The sequence below is a fragment of the Dermacentor andersoni genome, chromosome 1 (assembly GCF_023375885.2).
Source record: "Dermacentor andersoni chromosome 1, qqDerAnde1_hic_scaffold, whole genome shotgun sequence".
Lineage (NCBI taxonomy): Eukaryota > Metazoa > Arthropoda > Arachnida > Ixodida > Ixodidae > Dermacentor > Dermacentor andersoni.
Window position 1 is genome coordinate 348,841,232 of NC_092814.1, and position 16,619 is coordinate 348,857,850.

Genomic DNA, 16,619 nt, shown 5'->3' on the forward strand with positions numbered 1-16,619 from the left:
GACTGTTTCGTAAATGACATTAAAGAAAAACTTGGACGATTGATTGTAGCTGAAGAGAAATATGTAGTCACCATGTGGGAAGATTTTAAAAATGAATTGAAGATGAGTGCTATAGAAAGGGCAACTAAACTGAAACAAGAAGAAAAACGGAAAGAAAAAGCCCTAAGGAGTAAACTCGACTTTCTACTTAATGTAGAAAGCACAGAACCTGGCCAAGTCATGAAGGAAATCAAGAAAGTTAAAAGCCAGTTAGAAATCATCGACACAGAGAAGTACCGTGGTGCCATGATAAGATCCCGTGCAGAAAGATTGTGGCAAGGGGAAACACGGAATAAACGTGCGCTAAGTGACGAGAAAGCTTACGCTCGCCGCAGTGATATAAAACAGACAAGCTACAATGACGAAGTAACGAGTGACCGTAGGACCATTGAACGCGCCTTTGTTGAACACTATGGAGACTTGTTTGGCGAAAGAAAAACTGATCTGGGTGGCTTCATAAGCCACTTCCTACACTTTATGCCACGATTGGAAGAAAACGTTAAACAAGGCCTCGAAGCGTCTATAACTGTGCGTGAAGTTGAAGCTGCTATAGAAGAACTAGGCTCAGGAAAGGCACCTGGGCCGGATGGATTAAGCGCAGCATTCTACAAAACATTTAAAGCAGAAATAGCACTAATTATGAAGAAACTTTTAGTGCAGTCCTACAAAAACAACCGAATACCCGCGTCATTCCGAACAGCTCAGATGGTCCTGATACCAAAATCTGGCGATCCTGTACAGCGCTTCTCTGTTGCATCGTACCGCCCCATTAGCCTTGCGAACACTGACTATAAAATTTTTATGAAAATACTGGCGAAAAGGTTACAGAGCGTAATAAAACTTTTAGTTGAAACCCACCAAACGTGTGGGATTAAAGGGCGCACAATAACTACCAATGTACACGTCGCCAGGAGCATTCTAGAATGCGTCGATGCTTTCGAGGGTAAAGTTGCAATGTTGTAGCTAGACCTGGAGAAGGCATTTGACCGTGTGGCTCATGATATTCTCTTCAAGATTTTAGAATACACGAACATAGGATCAGTGATTATAGATGGCTTCAAAATGCTGTACACAGACTGCAGCACACGGCTGATTATTAACAAGAGTCTCATGAGAAGTGTCAATGTCTGCTCATCTCTGAAACAGGGGTGCCAAATTTCGTCATTGCTTTTCGCAATATACCTGGAGCCTTTTTGCTTAGCCATTAAAGAGAACGAGAGAATAAGAGGTTTCAAATTACAGCAAAGTGAGGTGAAAGTGCTTTCCTACGCAGACGATCTAGCAGTGTTTTGCGATGACTATGAGAGTGTCAGCGAAGTGGTAACTCTGGCGAAAACTTATTGTGAAAAAACAGGTAGTGCCATAAACTGGGATAAGTGCATCGGGTTTTGGCATGGCGCGTGGCAAAGCAAACCACGCAGTTTCGCAAACATACAGTGGGTGGCCATGCCTGTGAAATATCTTGGCGTGCCGCTTGAACATTACAAAGACAGTACTCAGTTCTGGGAACAGGAAACACAGACGGCGAAGGAAAAAGCGCTGGCATGGCAAGGGCGCAATCTCTCAATGTTCGCGCGCTCCACTGTGTGCAACATTTTTCTGGTTGCAAAAATATGGTACATACTACAAGCGCTATTCATGTCGCGAGTGAATGTACAGAAACTGCATCGAGTGTTCGCTGTGTTCATTTGGAACTCAACTTGGGAACGCTGCAGCCGCTCTAATATGTTCAGATCAGTTCGCAGCGGTGGTCTTGGACTGTCACACCTATTTGTGCGCCAGATTGTATCGCGGTTTATGTTCTTGCGGAACCAGAGTGACCCATTCTTGCGCACCATGATACAAGTGCTATTAAGTAATCTTTTACCTGACTTCCTTGTTTCATGTACGAATGTTGAATCCCGTCCAGTTAAAGCTTTCCTTCGGGAAGTCGTGTCATCTTTCCGTATGCTTAGTGTTCGTTTCTCTCTAGAATATTTAAGTTCCGTCAAATGAAAGAAATTGTATCATGATATGATAGACTCATTAATGCCAGTTCCAATGTATAGGATGGCATACTATGGAGGTTCAGGCGATGATGTCCTCAAAAGGGTAAAAAAAAATGCCCGTGAAACCATAGGTAAAATCATTCTTCTATAAACTCCATACAAATACCCTGCCCGTAAAGACTTGGCTGGCCGACAAGGGAATATTTGTGCCGTTGACAACCAATTGTATAATGTGTAAAAAACCAGAGACTGTTGATCACGTCTTCATCGATGGTTGGGATCCCTTTTTTCATTGGGACATCTTACAACGAACATTGAAGAAAGCATTACCAATAACCCCACGGGGTATCAGATACTTAGATACAGGCCACAACGATGTTCCATATGACCTTATTATGCTGCTCAGCCTCCATAGTATATGGTCCAAAAGAATGTCGGTATGTCATGCTGATGTCAATGTCCGTTCTGTCCGAGAACATTTTATTGAAAGTGTCGTCTACATGCGTGAAGTGTACAAAGTGCAGAAAGAACCGCCCGAGTGGTTGCCGCTGTTTGATGACTTGGCTAAATTCAAGCTAAATTCAAGTCAGCATAAGCTATGCTGACTCTCTTTTTAACGATGTATTGCGCATGGCATTTCACTTATGAGGAAATAAAGAAAAAAAAAAGCAGTCGTGGCCGAGTGGTTAAGGCGATGGACTCGAAATCCATTGGTCTCCCCGCACAGGTTCGAATCCTGTCGGCTGCGTAGCGGTTACTTTTGCTTCTGCCAGCCCTTCGTGAACGCGTATCAATGTGGAGCAATAGTGCCGCACTGCATATGCGCAGTCGTGGCCGAGTGGTTAAGGCGATGGACTCGAAATCCATTGGGGGCTCCCCGCACAGGTTCGAATCCTGTCGGCTGCGTAGCGGTTACTTTTGCTTCTGCCAGCCCTTCGTGAACGCGTATCAATGTGGAGCAGTAGTGCCGCACTGCATATGCGCAGTCGTGGCCGAGTGGTTAAGGCGATGGACTCGAAATCCATTGGGGTCTCCCCGCACAGGTTCGTATCCTGTCGGCTGCGTAGCGGTTACTTTTGCTTCTGCCAGCCCTTCGTGAACGCGTATCAATGTGGAGCAGTAGTGCTGCACTGCATATGCGCAGTCGTGGCCGAGTGGTTAAGGCGATGGACTCGAAATCCATTGGGGGCTCCCCGCACAAGTTCGAATCCTGTCGGCTGCGTAGCGGTTACTTTTGCTTCTGCCAGCCCTTCGTGAACGCGTATCAATGTGGAGCAGTAGTGCCGCAGTGCATATTGGCAGTCGTGGCCGAGATTCTACTTCCGGCCACCGAGCGTGACGGACGCTGAATCATGAGCTCCGTTGGAGCGGCGATTGCGGCCCTTGCTAGCCGCGGTAACAGGAACCAAGAAGGAGAAGATTACCCTTTTGTTTTGCCACAACTGCCAACAGGACGCATCGTCACGAATACGGTATTTCTGCATGGTGACGTGCGAGCACGGCCTTACAGAGTCGAAGATTTCAGGGACGCTCTTGCTCTGGCCGGTATGCTGCCGGAAGTTGTTGCACTCGGTGCCTATCAGATTAACCATGTCTGGGCGGTTACCATGTCCAATGCAGACGCTACCAAGAAGCTACTAGCCTTGAAGGAAATGACAGTTAAGGGGCGTCGCTGCGTCGTAGTGGACCCACAGGATCGGCAAGTGAAGTTACGCCTTCATTGGCTTATTCATGGTGCAGCTGATGATGACGTGCCTACAGCGCTTGCCGCTTTTGGAAAGGTGGTAGACGTGCAGCGTGAGCGTTGGCGCGTTCCGGGAGTCCACGACAAGAACTCGACCACCCGGACGGTGCTGTTGAAGTTGAAAACTGGGTTGAAGTTGGAGGACCTACCCCACCAGGTACGGGTCGCTGGAGAACTTGCACTAGTGGTTGCTCCGGGTCGCCCAATGCAGTGCCTTCGCTGTCAGAGCTCTGGACATGTCCGGCGAGACTGCAAAGTGCCCAGGTGCACGGTATGTCGGCGATATGGACACGAAGACGGTCAGTGCACGCGGTCCTACGCCACAGCTACTGGGAAAGGTGTGAACCAGTACACCGAGAAGCTTTTAATGGATGTGACCGAAGCCGAGGAGGCAGCGAAAGGAAGCGGAGACCTGGAAGCCCATAAGGAGCAGACCATCGGAAAGACACCGGAAGGCAAGCAAAGCCAGTCGGCAACGGAGGCTACAGCCAAGCAGCCAGCAGCAGAGACCGGTCTCGGAACAACACCTGCGCCCGCGGACGACAACACAATGGAAAGCAGTCAAATAGAAGGCTTCGACGCTGAATTAACCAAGACGAGTCTACCAAACAGCCAGGCCTCCAACCCCAGAATCAGCCCGGCCGTCAAACGGCCGCTTGAAGGAACTGCCGACCAGCAGGCGCCCACGGGGAGACGCCCCAGCCTTAAACCACGGCCAAATGTCAAAACAGAGAGGAAGGCCACTCCCGAGCTGCCGAGGCAGCACCAAGACACTGGGCAACCGGGTGAAGCCGAAGGCGCAGAGCGGTACGCTAGACGTGCGAGGTAAGCGTCATGCTTCGGGTCCTACAACCTCAATTTAAAAAATCATGGCACACAATCTGTCGTTTAGTTTGGCCACTTTAAATGTTCGAGGCCTGGCCGCAAAGAAAAAGCAGAACCAAGTGTACAGATTGTTGGCAGACCACGACCTCGACATGTTGGCCGTGCAAGAAACAAAAGTTGAAGGGGAGGAGCAGACCCGAAGCATGATGCTTCGCTTTACGTCTCGTTATTACGTGGCAGTGAGTCACGCGGAGGGCAAGTCAGCGGGATGCCTACTATTTTTGAAAAAGTTAACGGGCCTTGTTGTAGATGATGTTCATTCATGCCAAAGTGGCGGATTGATTGTTGTTGATTTTCATTATAGTGAGGTTAACTGGAGAGTAATATGTGTTTACGCACCAAACGGTACAGATGAGAGGCACAGATTTTTTCTTAGCACTGAGCAGTGTCTGAGCAAAGACAAACATGGTCTTATGCTAGGAGATTGTAACTGCGTTTTGAACACTCGAGACCGAAGCAACGAACACGGGTATAAAGATAGAAGTAGCCAGCTATTGTCACGGTTAATTGCAGAACATGATGTAGATGATGTAGCAGAATGCCTTGAAGGAGCGAGAGAAGTGCAGTTTACGCATTTCCAAGGACTGAGTCAGGCTCGCCTTGACCGTATTTATGCGTCGATAGAGATATTACCTTTGTGCACCCAGTATCATGTAGAACCCGTGTCGTTCTCGGACCACTGTCTAGTTAAATGTCTGCTGGGAAGCAAGGGAAAACAAAACACATTTTCATGGGATTTGTGGAAAATAAACGTAAAGCTCCTGAGCGATGAATGCTTTATTCAAGCTGTGAAAGAGGCGATAAACGAAATGAAAGCAGAAAGGATGCCCAATGTTGGCGCACAATGGGACTTATTAAAGCAACATGTCAAAATGAAAGCCACAGAGCGATCTAGCTGCCTGAAGTATGAGCAAAAAGTCAAAGAAAGAAATTTAAGAACGATGCTCGAAACACTCGTTAAGCTTGAGTGTCGAGAGCCGGGCAAGTTTAAAGACATCAGTAGCATAAAACAGAAACTCAGAGTAATAGACGAAGAACTTTATCGGGGAGCGCTCGTGCGGACAGAGCCGAGGCTTGGGCTGCCGGGGAGACGCCCACAAAGCGAGCGCTGGGAATCAAAAAGGCCCATGCTGGCCGCAAGCACATAGAGGTGATAGAAGAAAACGGTGTTGAGGTAACCGATACAGAGGGCATAGGCCAAGCGTTTTTTCGATTCTATGAAAGGCTGTTTGCCCATAAATCAGTAGATGTGGAAGGTTTTCAAACATTCTTGGAACGCATGCCGCGGCTGTCAGAAGAAAAAAGCAGATCTCGAAGCACCGATATCAATAGCAGAAATAGAAAAGGCGATAGATGATCTTAACCCTGGCAAGTCGCCCGGGCCGGATGGCCTGAGCGCGGCATCTTACAAAGCATTCAAACATGACCTTTCCTCTTAGTTGAAAGATGTCTTTGATGAGGCATTTGAGTTGGGAACGTGGCCCCTGTCATTCTCCCAAGCAGACACTGTCCTCATTCCAAAAACAGCACAAAAGGATAAGCTAAGACTTGTGACCTCATACAGACCAATTTCATTAACTAACTGTGATTATAAAATATTTATGAAAATATTCGCTGGTAGACTTCAGACAGTTATAACGCAGATTGTAGGATCCCATCAAACCTGTGGTATTAAGGGTCGCTCTATATTTACTGATATTCATTCTATGAGGTGTGTGCTTGAGTGTTGTGATGCCTATCGGTCGGCTGTCGCAATCCTTCAGCTTGACCTAGAAAAAGCATTTGATTGTGTACCTCATGCCATTTTGTTTGCCATACTTGAACATGTTAATTTAGGCTCAATCATCACGGACGGTATATCCATAGCGTATCGAAACTGCAAAACGCGCCTCATAGTCAACAACAGATTGGGGGGCCCAGTTGAGGTCCAGAGGAGTGTGCGTCAAGGGTGCCCAGCGAGTCCGCTCTTGTTTTGTATATATATTGAAACGTTATGTCTAGCAATTATTGAAAATGACCGGGTTCATGGTTTCCGATTACAGGCGTTGGAGGTGAAGCTCTTGGCGTATGCTGATGATATAGCTGTGTGTTGTACGGAAAAAGAGAGTCTTCTGGAGACGGTTGCGGTAGTAAGAAGGTTTGGGGAAGTGACGGGGAGCCTTGTGAATTGGGGAAAGTGCAGGGGTTCTGGCATGGCGAGTGGCCGTCAGCCCCCAACAGATTTGCTAACGTGAAATGGGTTGAAACACCAGTAAAATACCTCGGTGTTCCACTTGAAAATTATAAGAAAACTGATGATTTACGGTTAGAAAACGTGAAAGAAGCACGAGAAAAGGCGGAGAGGTGGAAAGGTGCTCATCTCTCAATTTTCGCCAGAGCGACAGTGTGCAATTTATTTTTTGTTAGTAAAGTATGGTATATTATGCAAGTGTTGTATTGTTCGCGAGTGTATGTGCAGAAGTTACATCGAGTTTTTGCTGTCTTTATTTGGGCGTCCAGCTGGGAACGCTGCAGCCGTACGAATCTTTTTCGGCGAGTGAAAGACGGGGGCTTGGATCTGGCACACCTTTTCGTGTGACAGCTTGTAAATAGATTTTTTTTCTTTCGTGGCGTCAACCACCCGTTCTTAAGAGCGGTGTGTCAAGTGAGACTTTGTAATGCGTTACCAGAGTTTGTTATCAGCAGTCAAATAATGCCTGGTACTCTACTCGGTTTTTTTAAAGAGATAGTAGCGAGTGTCCGCTTTTTGTCAGTATGGTTCTCGAATGACTATCTGTTCAGTGTGAAAAGAAAGAAATTGTACAGTGACCTGTGTGATGTTATTTTTCCAGTGCCGATGTACAGATCCATGTACAGTAGAGGTCAAGGTAACAATGTTTTAAAACGCGTAAAAAGAATGGACCTGCAGCCAGGAGTGAAATCCTTTTTCTTCAAGCTTCACACGGGCACTCTGACAGTGAGAACGTTTTTGGAAGAACGCGGTTTTTACATGCCGTGGGGTTCCAACTGTCTGATAAGCAAAAAAAACAGAAACAGTAGACCATCTGTTCCTGCACTGTTGGGAGGGGGTGGTCTTGTGGGATGTCCTCCAAAGAACCATAAAGAAAGATTTCCCGTTGGATCCGTACGGCATCAGATTTCTGCCATTAGATAATGAGGACGGCGTCCCCTTTGACCTCAGAATTCTCACAGGCCTCTACTGTATATGGCGAGCCCGAATGGAGGGCTTCTATTGTGACCCAGAGGCACGGCCTGCGCGCCTGCATTTCCGTGAACACATGTCACGCTTTAATGAAGTAAAAAAAGGAGAATTTGTTGTACCTGAGTGGCTACCGAGGATTGAAGCGTTGGCACTCCTCAAAGAATATTAATAGACAAAGTCAGCCAAGTTGTGCTGGCCGCTTTATACAGAATGTTTCATTTTCTACATGAAGCGTGGAATATTTTATTCATTTTGTTTATTTTGGTTGTGTTGCTCATAAGATGTACGAGTATGTGAAAGCGTTGAGAACTGGCAAAAAAGAAAAAAAAGCAGTCGTGGCCGAGTGGTTAAGGCGATGGACTAGAAATCCATTGGGGTCTCCCCGCACAGGTTCGAATCCTGTCGGCTGCGTAGTGGTTACTTTTGTTTCTGCCAGCCGTTCGTGAACGCGTATCAATGTGGCGCAGTTGTGCCGCAGCGTATATGCGCAGTCGTGGCCTAGGGATTCTGCTTCCGGCCACTGAGCATGACGGACGCATGATGACGGGCTCCGTTGGAGCTGCTTCAGCGGCCTTTTCTGGCCGCGGAAACAGGACGATGGAACAGGAGGGCACCTACCAAGTTGTTCTGCCAGGTCTGCCAACAGGTCGTTATGTTTTAAATACAGTTTTTTTGCACGCTGATATTACGGCGCGACCGTACCGGATTGAAGATTTCCGTGACGCATTGGCACCGCATTCGCTTCTTCCGGATGTTATCGCCCTGGGGGCGTATCGCATGAGCCATGTCTGGGCTATCACTTTCAAGGACGCGGACGCGGTGAAGAAGATCTCGAGCATCGGGGAGCTGCGTGTAAAAAACCGGCGCTGCCTGGTGATTGACCCGGCGAACCAGGACGTTCGACTGAAGCTCCACTGGCTTCTACACAATGTGCCTGATGAGGACGTGCGTGTCGCCTTTGCGCCCTATGGAAAAGTTACCGAAGTAGGTCGGGAGCGCTGGCGTGTGCAAGGTATGACAGAGAAGGGATCAACCACCCGGCTTGTCACCCTCAAGTTGAAAGCGGGCGTGAAGTTGGATGACTTGCCACATCAGCTGAGCGTTGGCGGTGAGTTGGCGCTTGTCGTGGTACCAGGCAGACCCCCGCTGTGCCTTCGGTGTCGCGGTACGGGCCACATCCGCAAGGAATGTCGAGTCCCGCGTTGCGGAATCTGCCGACGCTTCGGGCACGAAGAAGAGCAGTGTACTCGCACTTACGCGAGCATTACAGGCCCGGGAACCAGCGAGGACTCGTCCGAGATGCTGATGGACGAGACGGATGCTGAGGAAGCAGCCCGTGTGGGTGGACAACCACAGCGCCATACTCAGCCATCGATCACGACTCTGGTGAAGGAGAAGGCGGGGCCCTCCGGCGCAACAGATGGTAGTGTACAGGCGCAGCATAAGCCTGAACAGGACGACGATGACAAGGCAAAGGAGGCGGCGAAAGCCGCGGACGCTAAAAAAAGCAGCGTGGAGACCCCCGGCATTGATACCATGGAGACGAACCAGGAAGCGGCGAGCACCATTGCTGGAAAACGTCCGCATGAAGAAAGCGGAGACGTCAAGCTGCGGCCTGGCGGTAGCGGCGATGAGCCTCCGCCGAAGGCAGGGGGAGTGAGACGCTCGTCTTTAAAACCGCGGCCGAACCTTCCGGCCGACACGCGGAAGGCGGGGAAACTGCCTCCGTAGTAACACAGTGTCCTGGTCGGTGTCAGCGCCGGTTGTGTTGGTCGACCGGTGTCAAGAGGTCCTGGCAGTCGTGAGGAAGGCTACGTCAACCATGAAGGTAGGCACCATGCGGATAGAGGCGTTTCTTCTTCTAAGACATGGCTTTTAATCTTATTGCGCCACTTCGAGTTGCGACCTTGAACGTCAGAGGTCTGGGAGCAAGAAGGCGACAATACCAGCTTAATCGCCTTCTTCTGGATAACGATATTGATATAATTGCTTTACAAGAGTCGAAAATAGAGAGCGAAGAGCACACTCACCGCATGGTGTCTTCCTTTCAAGCAAACTTTCATGTGTGCGTTTGTCATTCTGTTGGGACGTCGGGTGGGTGCCTTGTATTCATACGTAAGACGTTAAGAGTGAACGTAGAGTCTGTAGTTGCATGCCCAAGTGGTCGCCTTTTGATTGCTGATTTCACATTTTCGAATTTTTGGTGGCGAATTGTTTGTGTATATGCTCCTAATGTAGAAAGCGAGCGTAAAATTTTCTTTGAATCCCTTGAGCCATGGTTGAATGGCGACAAGTTTTTGCTTGTACTGGGAGACTTCAACTGTGTGTGCGCCGCAGCTGACAGAGTGAAGTTTAGGCCACTGAGAGACAAGAGCTCTGAAGTTTTGAATACTTTTGTGCATGAGTATGGTCTCGAGGATGTTGGCAATGTGTTTTCCACTGGGACCCACCCAGAATACACGCACTTTCAGCGGGAGAGCCATGCGAGACTAGACAGAATGTATGTATCTGTCGATCTTATGCCGCTATGCTCAAGTTATGACGTTAAACCTGTGCCTTTCAGTGATCATTGCCTAGTGAGCATGACTTTAGGAATGAAGGGTAGGAAATCGCGCTTTAACTGGCACTTATGGAAATTGAACACAAAGCTTTTGGAGGATGAAGGGTTCATTATGCAAGTAAAGACCAAGCTAGACAAACTGCTAGACGCGCAGCCAGCTAGTTTTGCAACTGAATGGGAGGGGTTCAAAGAGTGGGTAAAAATGAAAGCAATAGAAAAGAGCAGCGTGGCTCGCTATAAAGAGAAAGAAAAAGAAAAAGAAATGAACGGGCAACTTGAATGGATGCTGAGCATGGAAAATAGCCCGCCGGGAACTTTCACGAAAGAAATACGGGAAGTGAAATGCCAGCTCGAAAGAATCGACGCCGACAGGTATAGGGCCGCCGTCATACGCGCAAGGTCTGAAAAATTGTGGGCTGGCGAAACGCCGACAAAACGAGCGCTATCAGACGAGAAAAGATACGCTTGCCAGAAAGAAATTAGGAGCATCCGATTTGACGGCCGGACTTCGGAAGATGCGAGAGACATTCAGTGTGCTATAGCCGAACATTTCACAGAACTTCTTAGCAATAAGCTCGAGACCATAGAAGGCTTCCATGTAGACTTCTTGAGGCTGGTGCCAAGACTAGATGATGAAATTAAGGCACGTCTTGAACTGCCTATAACTTTACAGGAGATAGAAAAAGCAATAGACGACCTACCATCTGGAAAAGCTCCTGGGCCAGATGGGCTAAGTGCGGCCTTTTATAAAACCTTTAAGCTTTCTGTTGCACAGTGCATGCTCCATCTGATAGCTGAGGCTTATGAACGCAAACAGGTTCCATTGTCTTTCAATACGTCCCACATCGTTCAAATTCCCAAGACTGATGATCCGGAAGAACGACTGTTGGTGGGGTCATATCGACCGATTAGTCTCACCAACGTCGACTACAAAGTATTTATGAAGGTTCTAGCAAAAAGACTGCAGTCTGTGATCACGAAATTGGTAGGGTCTCACCAGACGTGTGGAATTAAAGGCCGTAGCATCGCTACAAATATACATGTCGCACGCAACGTATTAGAGTGTGTCGATGCAGTTGGCGGTCAGATAGCAATGATGCAGCTCGATTTGGCGAAAGCCTTTGACCGCGTCTCCCACGAAATCCTTTTTTCCATCCTGGAACACTCCAAACTAGGTGACATTATAGTAGAGGGCGTAAAAATGGCCTACAAGAACTGTACGACCCGCATTACAGTTAATGGCGATCTCACTGACAAACTTGCTGTACGTTCTTCAGTAAGACAGGGATGCCCGCTTTCCCCCTTGCTTTTCGCAGTGTATTTAGAGCCACTATGCCTGGCAATTATCAACTCTGACCGAATTTCAGGTTACAGACTGCAGTCATCACACGTGAAAGTACTCGCGTATGCTGACGATATAGCGGTGTTTTGCGCTGATAGAGCATCTGTGAAGCGACAATTGTGATTGAAAAATTCTGCGCTCAGACTGGAAGTCAGATCAATTGGGGAAAAAGTTCCGGTTTTTGGCATGGCGAATGGGACGTAACACCGGGTTGTTTTTCTCGGCTTCGATGGTCCACCTTGCCAACGCGGTATCTAGGAGTACCTTTGGATTGTTACCGGGATCCCAGCTCATACTGGAAAGAAGAAACTTCGAGAATGAAAGAGAAAGCGGTCGCGTGGCAAGGAAGACAGCTATCAATGTTTTCCCGTGCCTCTATCTGTAATGTCTTTTTGATTTCGAAGCTCTGGTATGTCATGAATGTGCTGTGTGCGACCCGAACAGCTATTCAAAAAATGCATCGTGTTTTTGCTGTTTTTATTTGGGCGTCCACCTGGGAAAGAACCAGCCGAACTAACCTGTTTGTTTCCGTTAAAAGCGGAGGCCTTGGCCTGGCGCATCTTTTTTTGCGTCAAGTGGTCTCGCGATTTATGTTTTTGCGTGATCAAAGTGATCCCTTTCTAAGATCTGTTATGCAAGTGCGCCTACAGAGACTGCTCCCTGGAAGGATAGTCTCCTGTGATAACATGTGTGGTGCTGTGACAGGATACTTGCGCGAGGTTGTTCTTTCGTGTAAGATGTTGGAAGTACGTTTCAGCCCTGAATACCTATGTAATGTCAATAAGAAAAAGCTGTACAAAGCGTTGGTTGACGTGATGTTGCCGGTACCCATTTATCGGACACCACACTTTGGAGGCCCAGGGCAAGATATTTTAAAAAGAGTTAAGAACATGCCCGTTAGACCTGTGGTCAAAACTTTTTTTTTTAAACTGCATTCCGGTACGCTGCCTGTTAAAACCTGGCTGCATGATAAAGGTTTTTTCGTGCCATGGACAACAAACTGCTTGTTATGCAGGAAGCCCGAGACAGTGGAACATGTTTTCCTAGAATGTTGGGATCCCATTTTTTATTGGGATGTCCTTCAGAGGACGATTAAAAAGGAACTCCCTTTAAGTCCTTACGGCATCCGGTACTTATCAATTGAAAGTGAAGAAGTGCCCTACGATTTAATTATGCTTCTTGGCCTCCACAGTTTGTGGAAAACGCGAATGCAGGTGCGACATGCAGACATAAATACAAGATCCACACGTGAAAACTTCATCGAAAGTGTTGTTTATCTTCGCGAATGTTTCAGGGCTCAGACTGATCCACCAGAGTGGATATCACTGTTTGATGATTTGTCACAAATGAAAAGTTTTTAGCACCACTCGCCTCAGCCCAAGTGTGGCTGAAGTGTTTTACCATATGTTACTTTGTATTACACGTGCAAGACGGCAATAAAGAAAAAAAAAGCAGTCGTGGCCGAGTGGTTAAGGCGATGGACTAGAAATCCATTGGGGTCTCCCCGCACAGGTTCGAATCCTGTCGGCTGCGTAGCGGTTACTTTTGTTTCTGCCAGCCCTTCGTGAACGCGTATCAATGTGGCGCAGTTGTGCCGCAGCGTATATGCGCAGTCGTGGCCGAGTGGTTAAGGCGATGGACAAGAAATCAATTGGGGTCTCCCCGCACAGGCTCGAATCCTGTCGGCTGCGTAGCGGTTACTTTTGTTTCTGCCAGCCCATCGTGAACGCGTATCAATGTGGCGCAGTTGTGCCGCAGCGTATATGCGCAGTCGTGGCCGAGTGGTTAAGGCGATGGACAAGAAATCAATTGGGGTATCCCCGCACAGGTTCGAATCCTGTCGGCTGCGTAGCGGTTACTTTTGTTTCTGCCAGCCCTTCGTGAACGCGTATCGATGTGGCGCAGTAGTGCCACAGCGTACATGCGCAGTCGTGCCCGAGTGGTTAAGGCGATGGACTAGAAATCCATTGGGGTCTCCCCGCACAGGTTCGAATCCTGTCGGCTGCGTAGCGGTTACTTTTGTTTCTGCCAGCCCTTCGTGAACGCGTATCAATGTGGCGCAGTAGTGCCGCAGCGTATATGCGCAGTCGTGGCCGAGAGGGATTCTACTTCCGGCAGCCGAGCTGTACGGACGTGTGGATCATGGGCTCCGAAGGAGCGGCTTTTGCTGCCCCCGGCCGCGGTAACAGGCTTATGGACGATGACGAGGAAGCGAGCTACCAGTTTATTTTGCCACCACTGCCCAAGGGACCTGAAAAACACCGTGTTTTTGCATGGCGACGTGCGAGCGAGGCCCTATAGGGTCGAAGACTTCCGAGATGCACTCATCCCGACTGGAATGCTGCAGGAGGTCATGGCCCTTGGAGCCTACCAGATCAATCACGTATGGGCAGTCACCTTCTCGAGTGACGAGGCAACGAAAAGGATGCTGGCGTTGAAAGAGCTCAACGTGAAGGGGCGTCGTTGCGTTATCGTCGACCCTCAAGACCAACAGGTACGCCTCCGCCTTCATTGGCTGCTTTATTGGGTGGCGGACGAAGATATAAAGGCAGCGCTAGCGGCCTTTGGCAAGGTCGTGGAAGTGACGAGAGAACGATGGCGTGTCAGAGGCGTAGGCGACAAGGACTCAACGTCGCGGACCGTTCTGTTGAAGTTGAAGAGCGGGATGAAAGTCGATGACCTCCCGCACCAAATCCGAGTTGTCGGTGAACTGGCCCTTGTCGTAGCGCCTGGACGGCCGATGCAGTGCCTACGATGCAAGGGTGTCGGACACGTCCGTCGCGAGTGCAAGGTACCGCGTTGCGCTCGGTGTCGCAGCTTTGGACACTCTAAAGATCAGTGTGTGCGCACGTACGCTGCAGCTGTGGGGCCACCAGCGAACGAGGTCGTCGCGCAGATGAGGATGGATGCTGCTGAAGCCGAGGACGCTGCCAAGGGGGCTGGTGACAAGGAGAGCGCCAGCAATGCAGAGGCGACATCGAAGGCAGCGAAAGATACAGATGTATTTGTTACCCTCGAAAAGAAAGATGGGACGACAACGGGTCCTGCAGAAGAGCGGGCGAAAAGCAAGGAAAACTGCCTTGTAGTTGATGAAGCCGCATGCGAGACAGAAGGTGGGGATCCGCCCCCAACCAGCGACCCTATGTATACGAGCGGCAACGCTACCTTTAAGAGGCCGCTAGACGCTACCGATGGGAAAACAGCTGTAAAGAACCATGCCGACGGGCCACCTGCAAAGACAACTTTGACCAGAAGGAGCAGCTTCAAGCCCTCTCCAAACATTCATCGGGATAGGAAAGCCGGCGACAAGCCACAGCCGTCCGCTGACCACACCAGACCACCGGACGGTCCCGGAGGCGTCTAGCCGCTGGCTAGACGTTGTGGTGAGCACAGTGCTCCGGGCCTCTCTAACTTTCTCGTATTAGCAATGGCAACCAACCCAACGCTTAGCTTAGGCACGCTAAACGTAAGAGGTCTGGCCGCCAAGCGTAAACAAAGCCAAGTGTACCGGATGATGGTGGACCAAGACCTCGACGTTCTGGCCGTGCAAGAGACAAAGGTTGAAGGGGAGGAGGAGACCCGGGGCATGGTGCTAAGGTTTACGTCTTTATACTACGCGGTAGTGAGCCATGCTAAAGGTGCGTCGGCGGGTGTTATTTTATTTATTAGGAAACTTCCCGGCTTTATTTTTCATGCCCTTCAGGCAGGTTAGTGTACGTGGACTTTAATGTTGGTAATGATCCCTGGCGTGTTGTGTGTGTTTATGCACCTAATGTTTGTGAAGAGCGCACTCTGTTTTTTTCATCCTTAAGGACGCACATTTGCATAAACAAAAAAGTGATAATTCTGGGAGATTTTAATTGTGTACTCCGAGATCGGGACAGAACAGGCCGAAGAACAAATGACAAAAGCTGCCATGTCCTCGCTGAATTATTAACCGATTTCGACCTAGACGACGTGGCTGACTGTCTGGTTGGAACACGCGAGGTTCATTACACACACTTCCACGGCAATAGTCACGCGCGTCTAGACAGAATGTACGTGTAACTAGACGTAATACCCCTGTGTAACAGCTACGGTGTCACGCCTCTTTCATTCACTGATCACTGTTTGGTCAAGATGTATGTTGGACGCAAAGCAAAACACCACACTTTCACGTGGGAGTTGTGGAAAATGAATTCCAAATTGTTAACTGACGAGCTTTTTCTAAGCAAAGTACAGGAATATTTGAAAGAAGTGGGAAATAACGTGTTGCGAGTCACCGAAAAGTGGGAAAATTTTAAACAACGAATTAAACTAGCCGCCATCGATCGCTCCTGCAAAATAAAGTACGAAGAAAGAGTTAAAGAGAAAGAACTAAGGGTGGTGTTGGAAAAGTTAACGGCCTTAGAGTGCAGCCAACCGGGCGCATACAAAGACGATTTGCGTAGCATCAAATCGAAATTGGAGATATGCGATGAAGAGCGATATCGGGGAGCGATTATACGCGCAAGGGCAGAGGCTTTGACAGCAGATGAGGCTCCAACTAAACGTGCGCTCGGTCTTGAAAAGAGGCACGCACGGCGTAACCACGTAGATGTACTTGAAGTAGATGATCACGAAATAACCGACTGTGAGGACATAGCGCAAGTGTTTTTCCAGCACTTTCAACAGCTTTTTGCATCGAGTCCTGTTGACGTAGATGCCTTTAGAGCCACGTTTTTGGGACGCATGCCGCAACTCAACGACGACACGAAGAACAGACTAGAGGCACCGATATCAGCACGTGAAGTTGAAAAGGCAATTGATGATTTAAAAACTGGAAAATCGCCGGGTCCGGATGGCCTTTGCGCCGCTTTTTATAAACAGTTTAAATCAGA

At 48.7% G+C, this 16,619-nt stretch overlaps 2 protein-coding genes and 9 non-coding genes across 11 annotated transcripts; all 11 read left to right on the top strand.

The window, feature by feature from the left end:
- Positions 1 to 2,695: 2,695 nt before the first annotated feature.
- Positions 2,696 to 2,775, top strand: TRNAS-CGA (transfer RNA serine (anticodon CGA)). Its single transcript has one exon. It is a non-coding gene; the product is annotated as a tRNA-Ser (tRNA).
- Positions 2,776 to 2,851: 76 nt separating this feature from the next.
- TRNAS-CGA (transfer RNA serine (anticodon CGA)) lies at positions 2,852 to 2,933 on the top strand. The gene has a single exon. It is a non-coding gene; the product is annotated as a tRNA-Ser (tRNA).
- Positions 2,934 to 3,009: 76 nt separating this feature from the next.
- TRNAS-CGA (transfer RNA serine (anticodon CGA)) lies at positions 3,010 to 3,091 on the top strand. The gene has a single exon. It is a non-coding gene; the product is annotated as a tRNA-Ser (tRNA).
- A 76-nt stretch (positions 3,092 to 3,167) lies between these two features.
- Positions 3,168 to 3,249, top strand: TRNAS-CGA (transfer RNA serine (anticodon CGA)). The gene has a single exon. It is a non-coding gene; the product is annotated as a tRNA-Ser (tRNA).
- A 4,938-nt stretch (positions 3,250 to 8,187) lies between these two features.
- TRNAS-AGA (transfer RNA serine (anticodon AGA)) lies at positions 8,188 to 8,269 on the top strand. Its single transcript has one exon. It is a non-coding gene; the product is annotated as a tRNA-Ser (tRNA).
- A 125-nt stretch (positions 8,270 to 8,394) lies between these two features.
- On the top strand, positions 8,395 to 11,216 carry LOC126516567 (uncharacterized). The gene is made up of 2 exons (XM_072289355.1): positions 8,395 to 9,479; positions 11,194 to 11,216. The coding sequence occupies exons 1-2, from the start codon at positions 8,396 to 8,398 to the stop codon at positions 11,214 to 11,216; spliced, it is 1,107 nt and encodes a 368-aa protein (XP_072145456.1). The 5' UTR covers position 8,395.
- Positions 11,217 to 11,853: 637 nt separating this feature from the next.
- Positions 11,854 to 13,205, top strand: LOC126516568 (uncharacterized). The gene has a single exon (XM_055063814.1). The coding sequence runs from the start codon at positions 12,216 to 12,218 to the stop codon at positions 13,119 to 13,121; it is 906 nt and encodes a 301-aa protein (XP_054919789.2). The 5' UTR covers positions 11,854 to 12,215; the 3' UTR covers positions 13,122 to 13,205.
- A 6-nt stretch (positions 13,206 to 13,211) lies between these two features.
- Positions 13,212 to 13,293, top strand: TRNAS-AGA (transfer RNA serine (anticodon AGA)). The gene has a single exon. It is a non-coding gene; the product is annotated as a tRNA-Ser (tRNA).
- A 76-nt stretch (positions 13,294 to 13,369) lies between these two features.
- Positions 13,370 to 13,451, top strand: TRNAS-AGA (transfer RNA serine (anticodon AGA)). Its single transcript has one exon. It is a non-coding gene; the product is annotated as a tRNA-Ser (tRNA).
- Positions 13,452 to 13,527: 76 nt separating this feature from the next.
- TRNAS-AGA (transfer RNA serine (anticodon AGA)) lies at positions 13,528 to 13,609 on the top strand. Its single transcript has one exon. It is a non-coding gene; the product is annotated as a tRNA-Ser (tRNA).
- Positions 13,610 to 13,685: 76 nt separating this feature from the next.
- Positions 13,686 to 13,767, top strand: TRNAS-AGA (transfer RNA serine (anticodon AGA)). Its single transcript has one exon. It is a non-coding gene; the product is annotated as a tRNA-Ser (tRNA).
- The last annotated feature ends 2,852 nt before the right edge of the window (positions 13,768 to 16,619 follow it).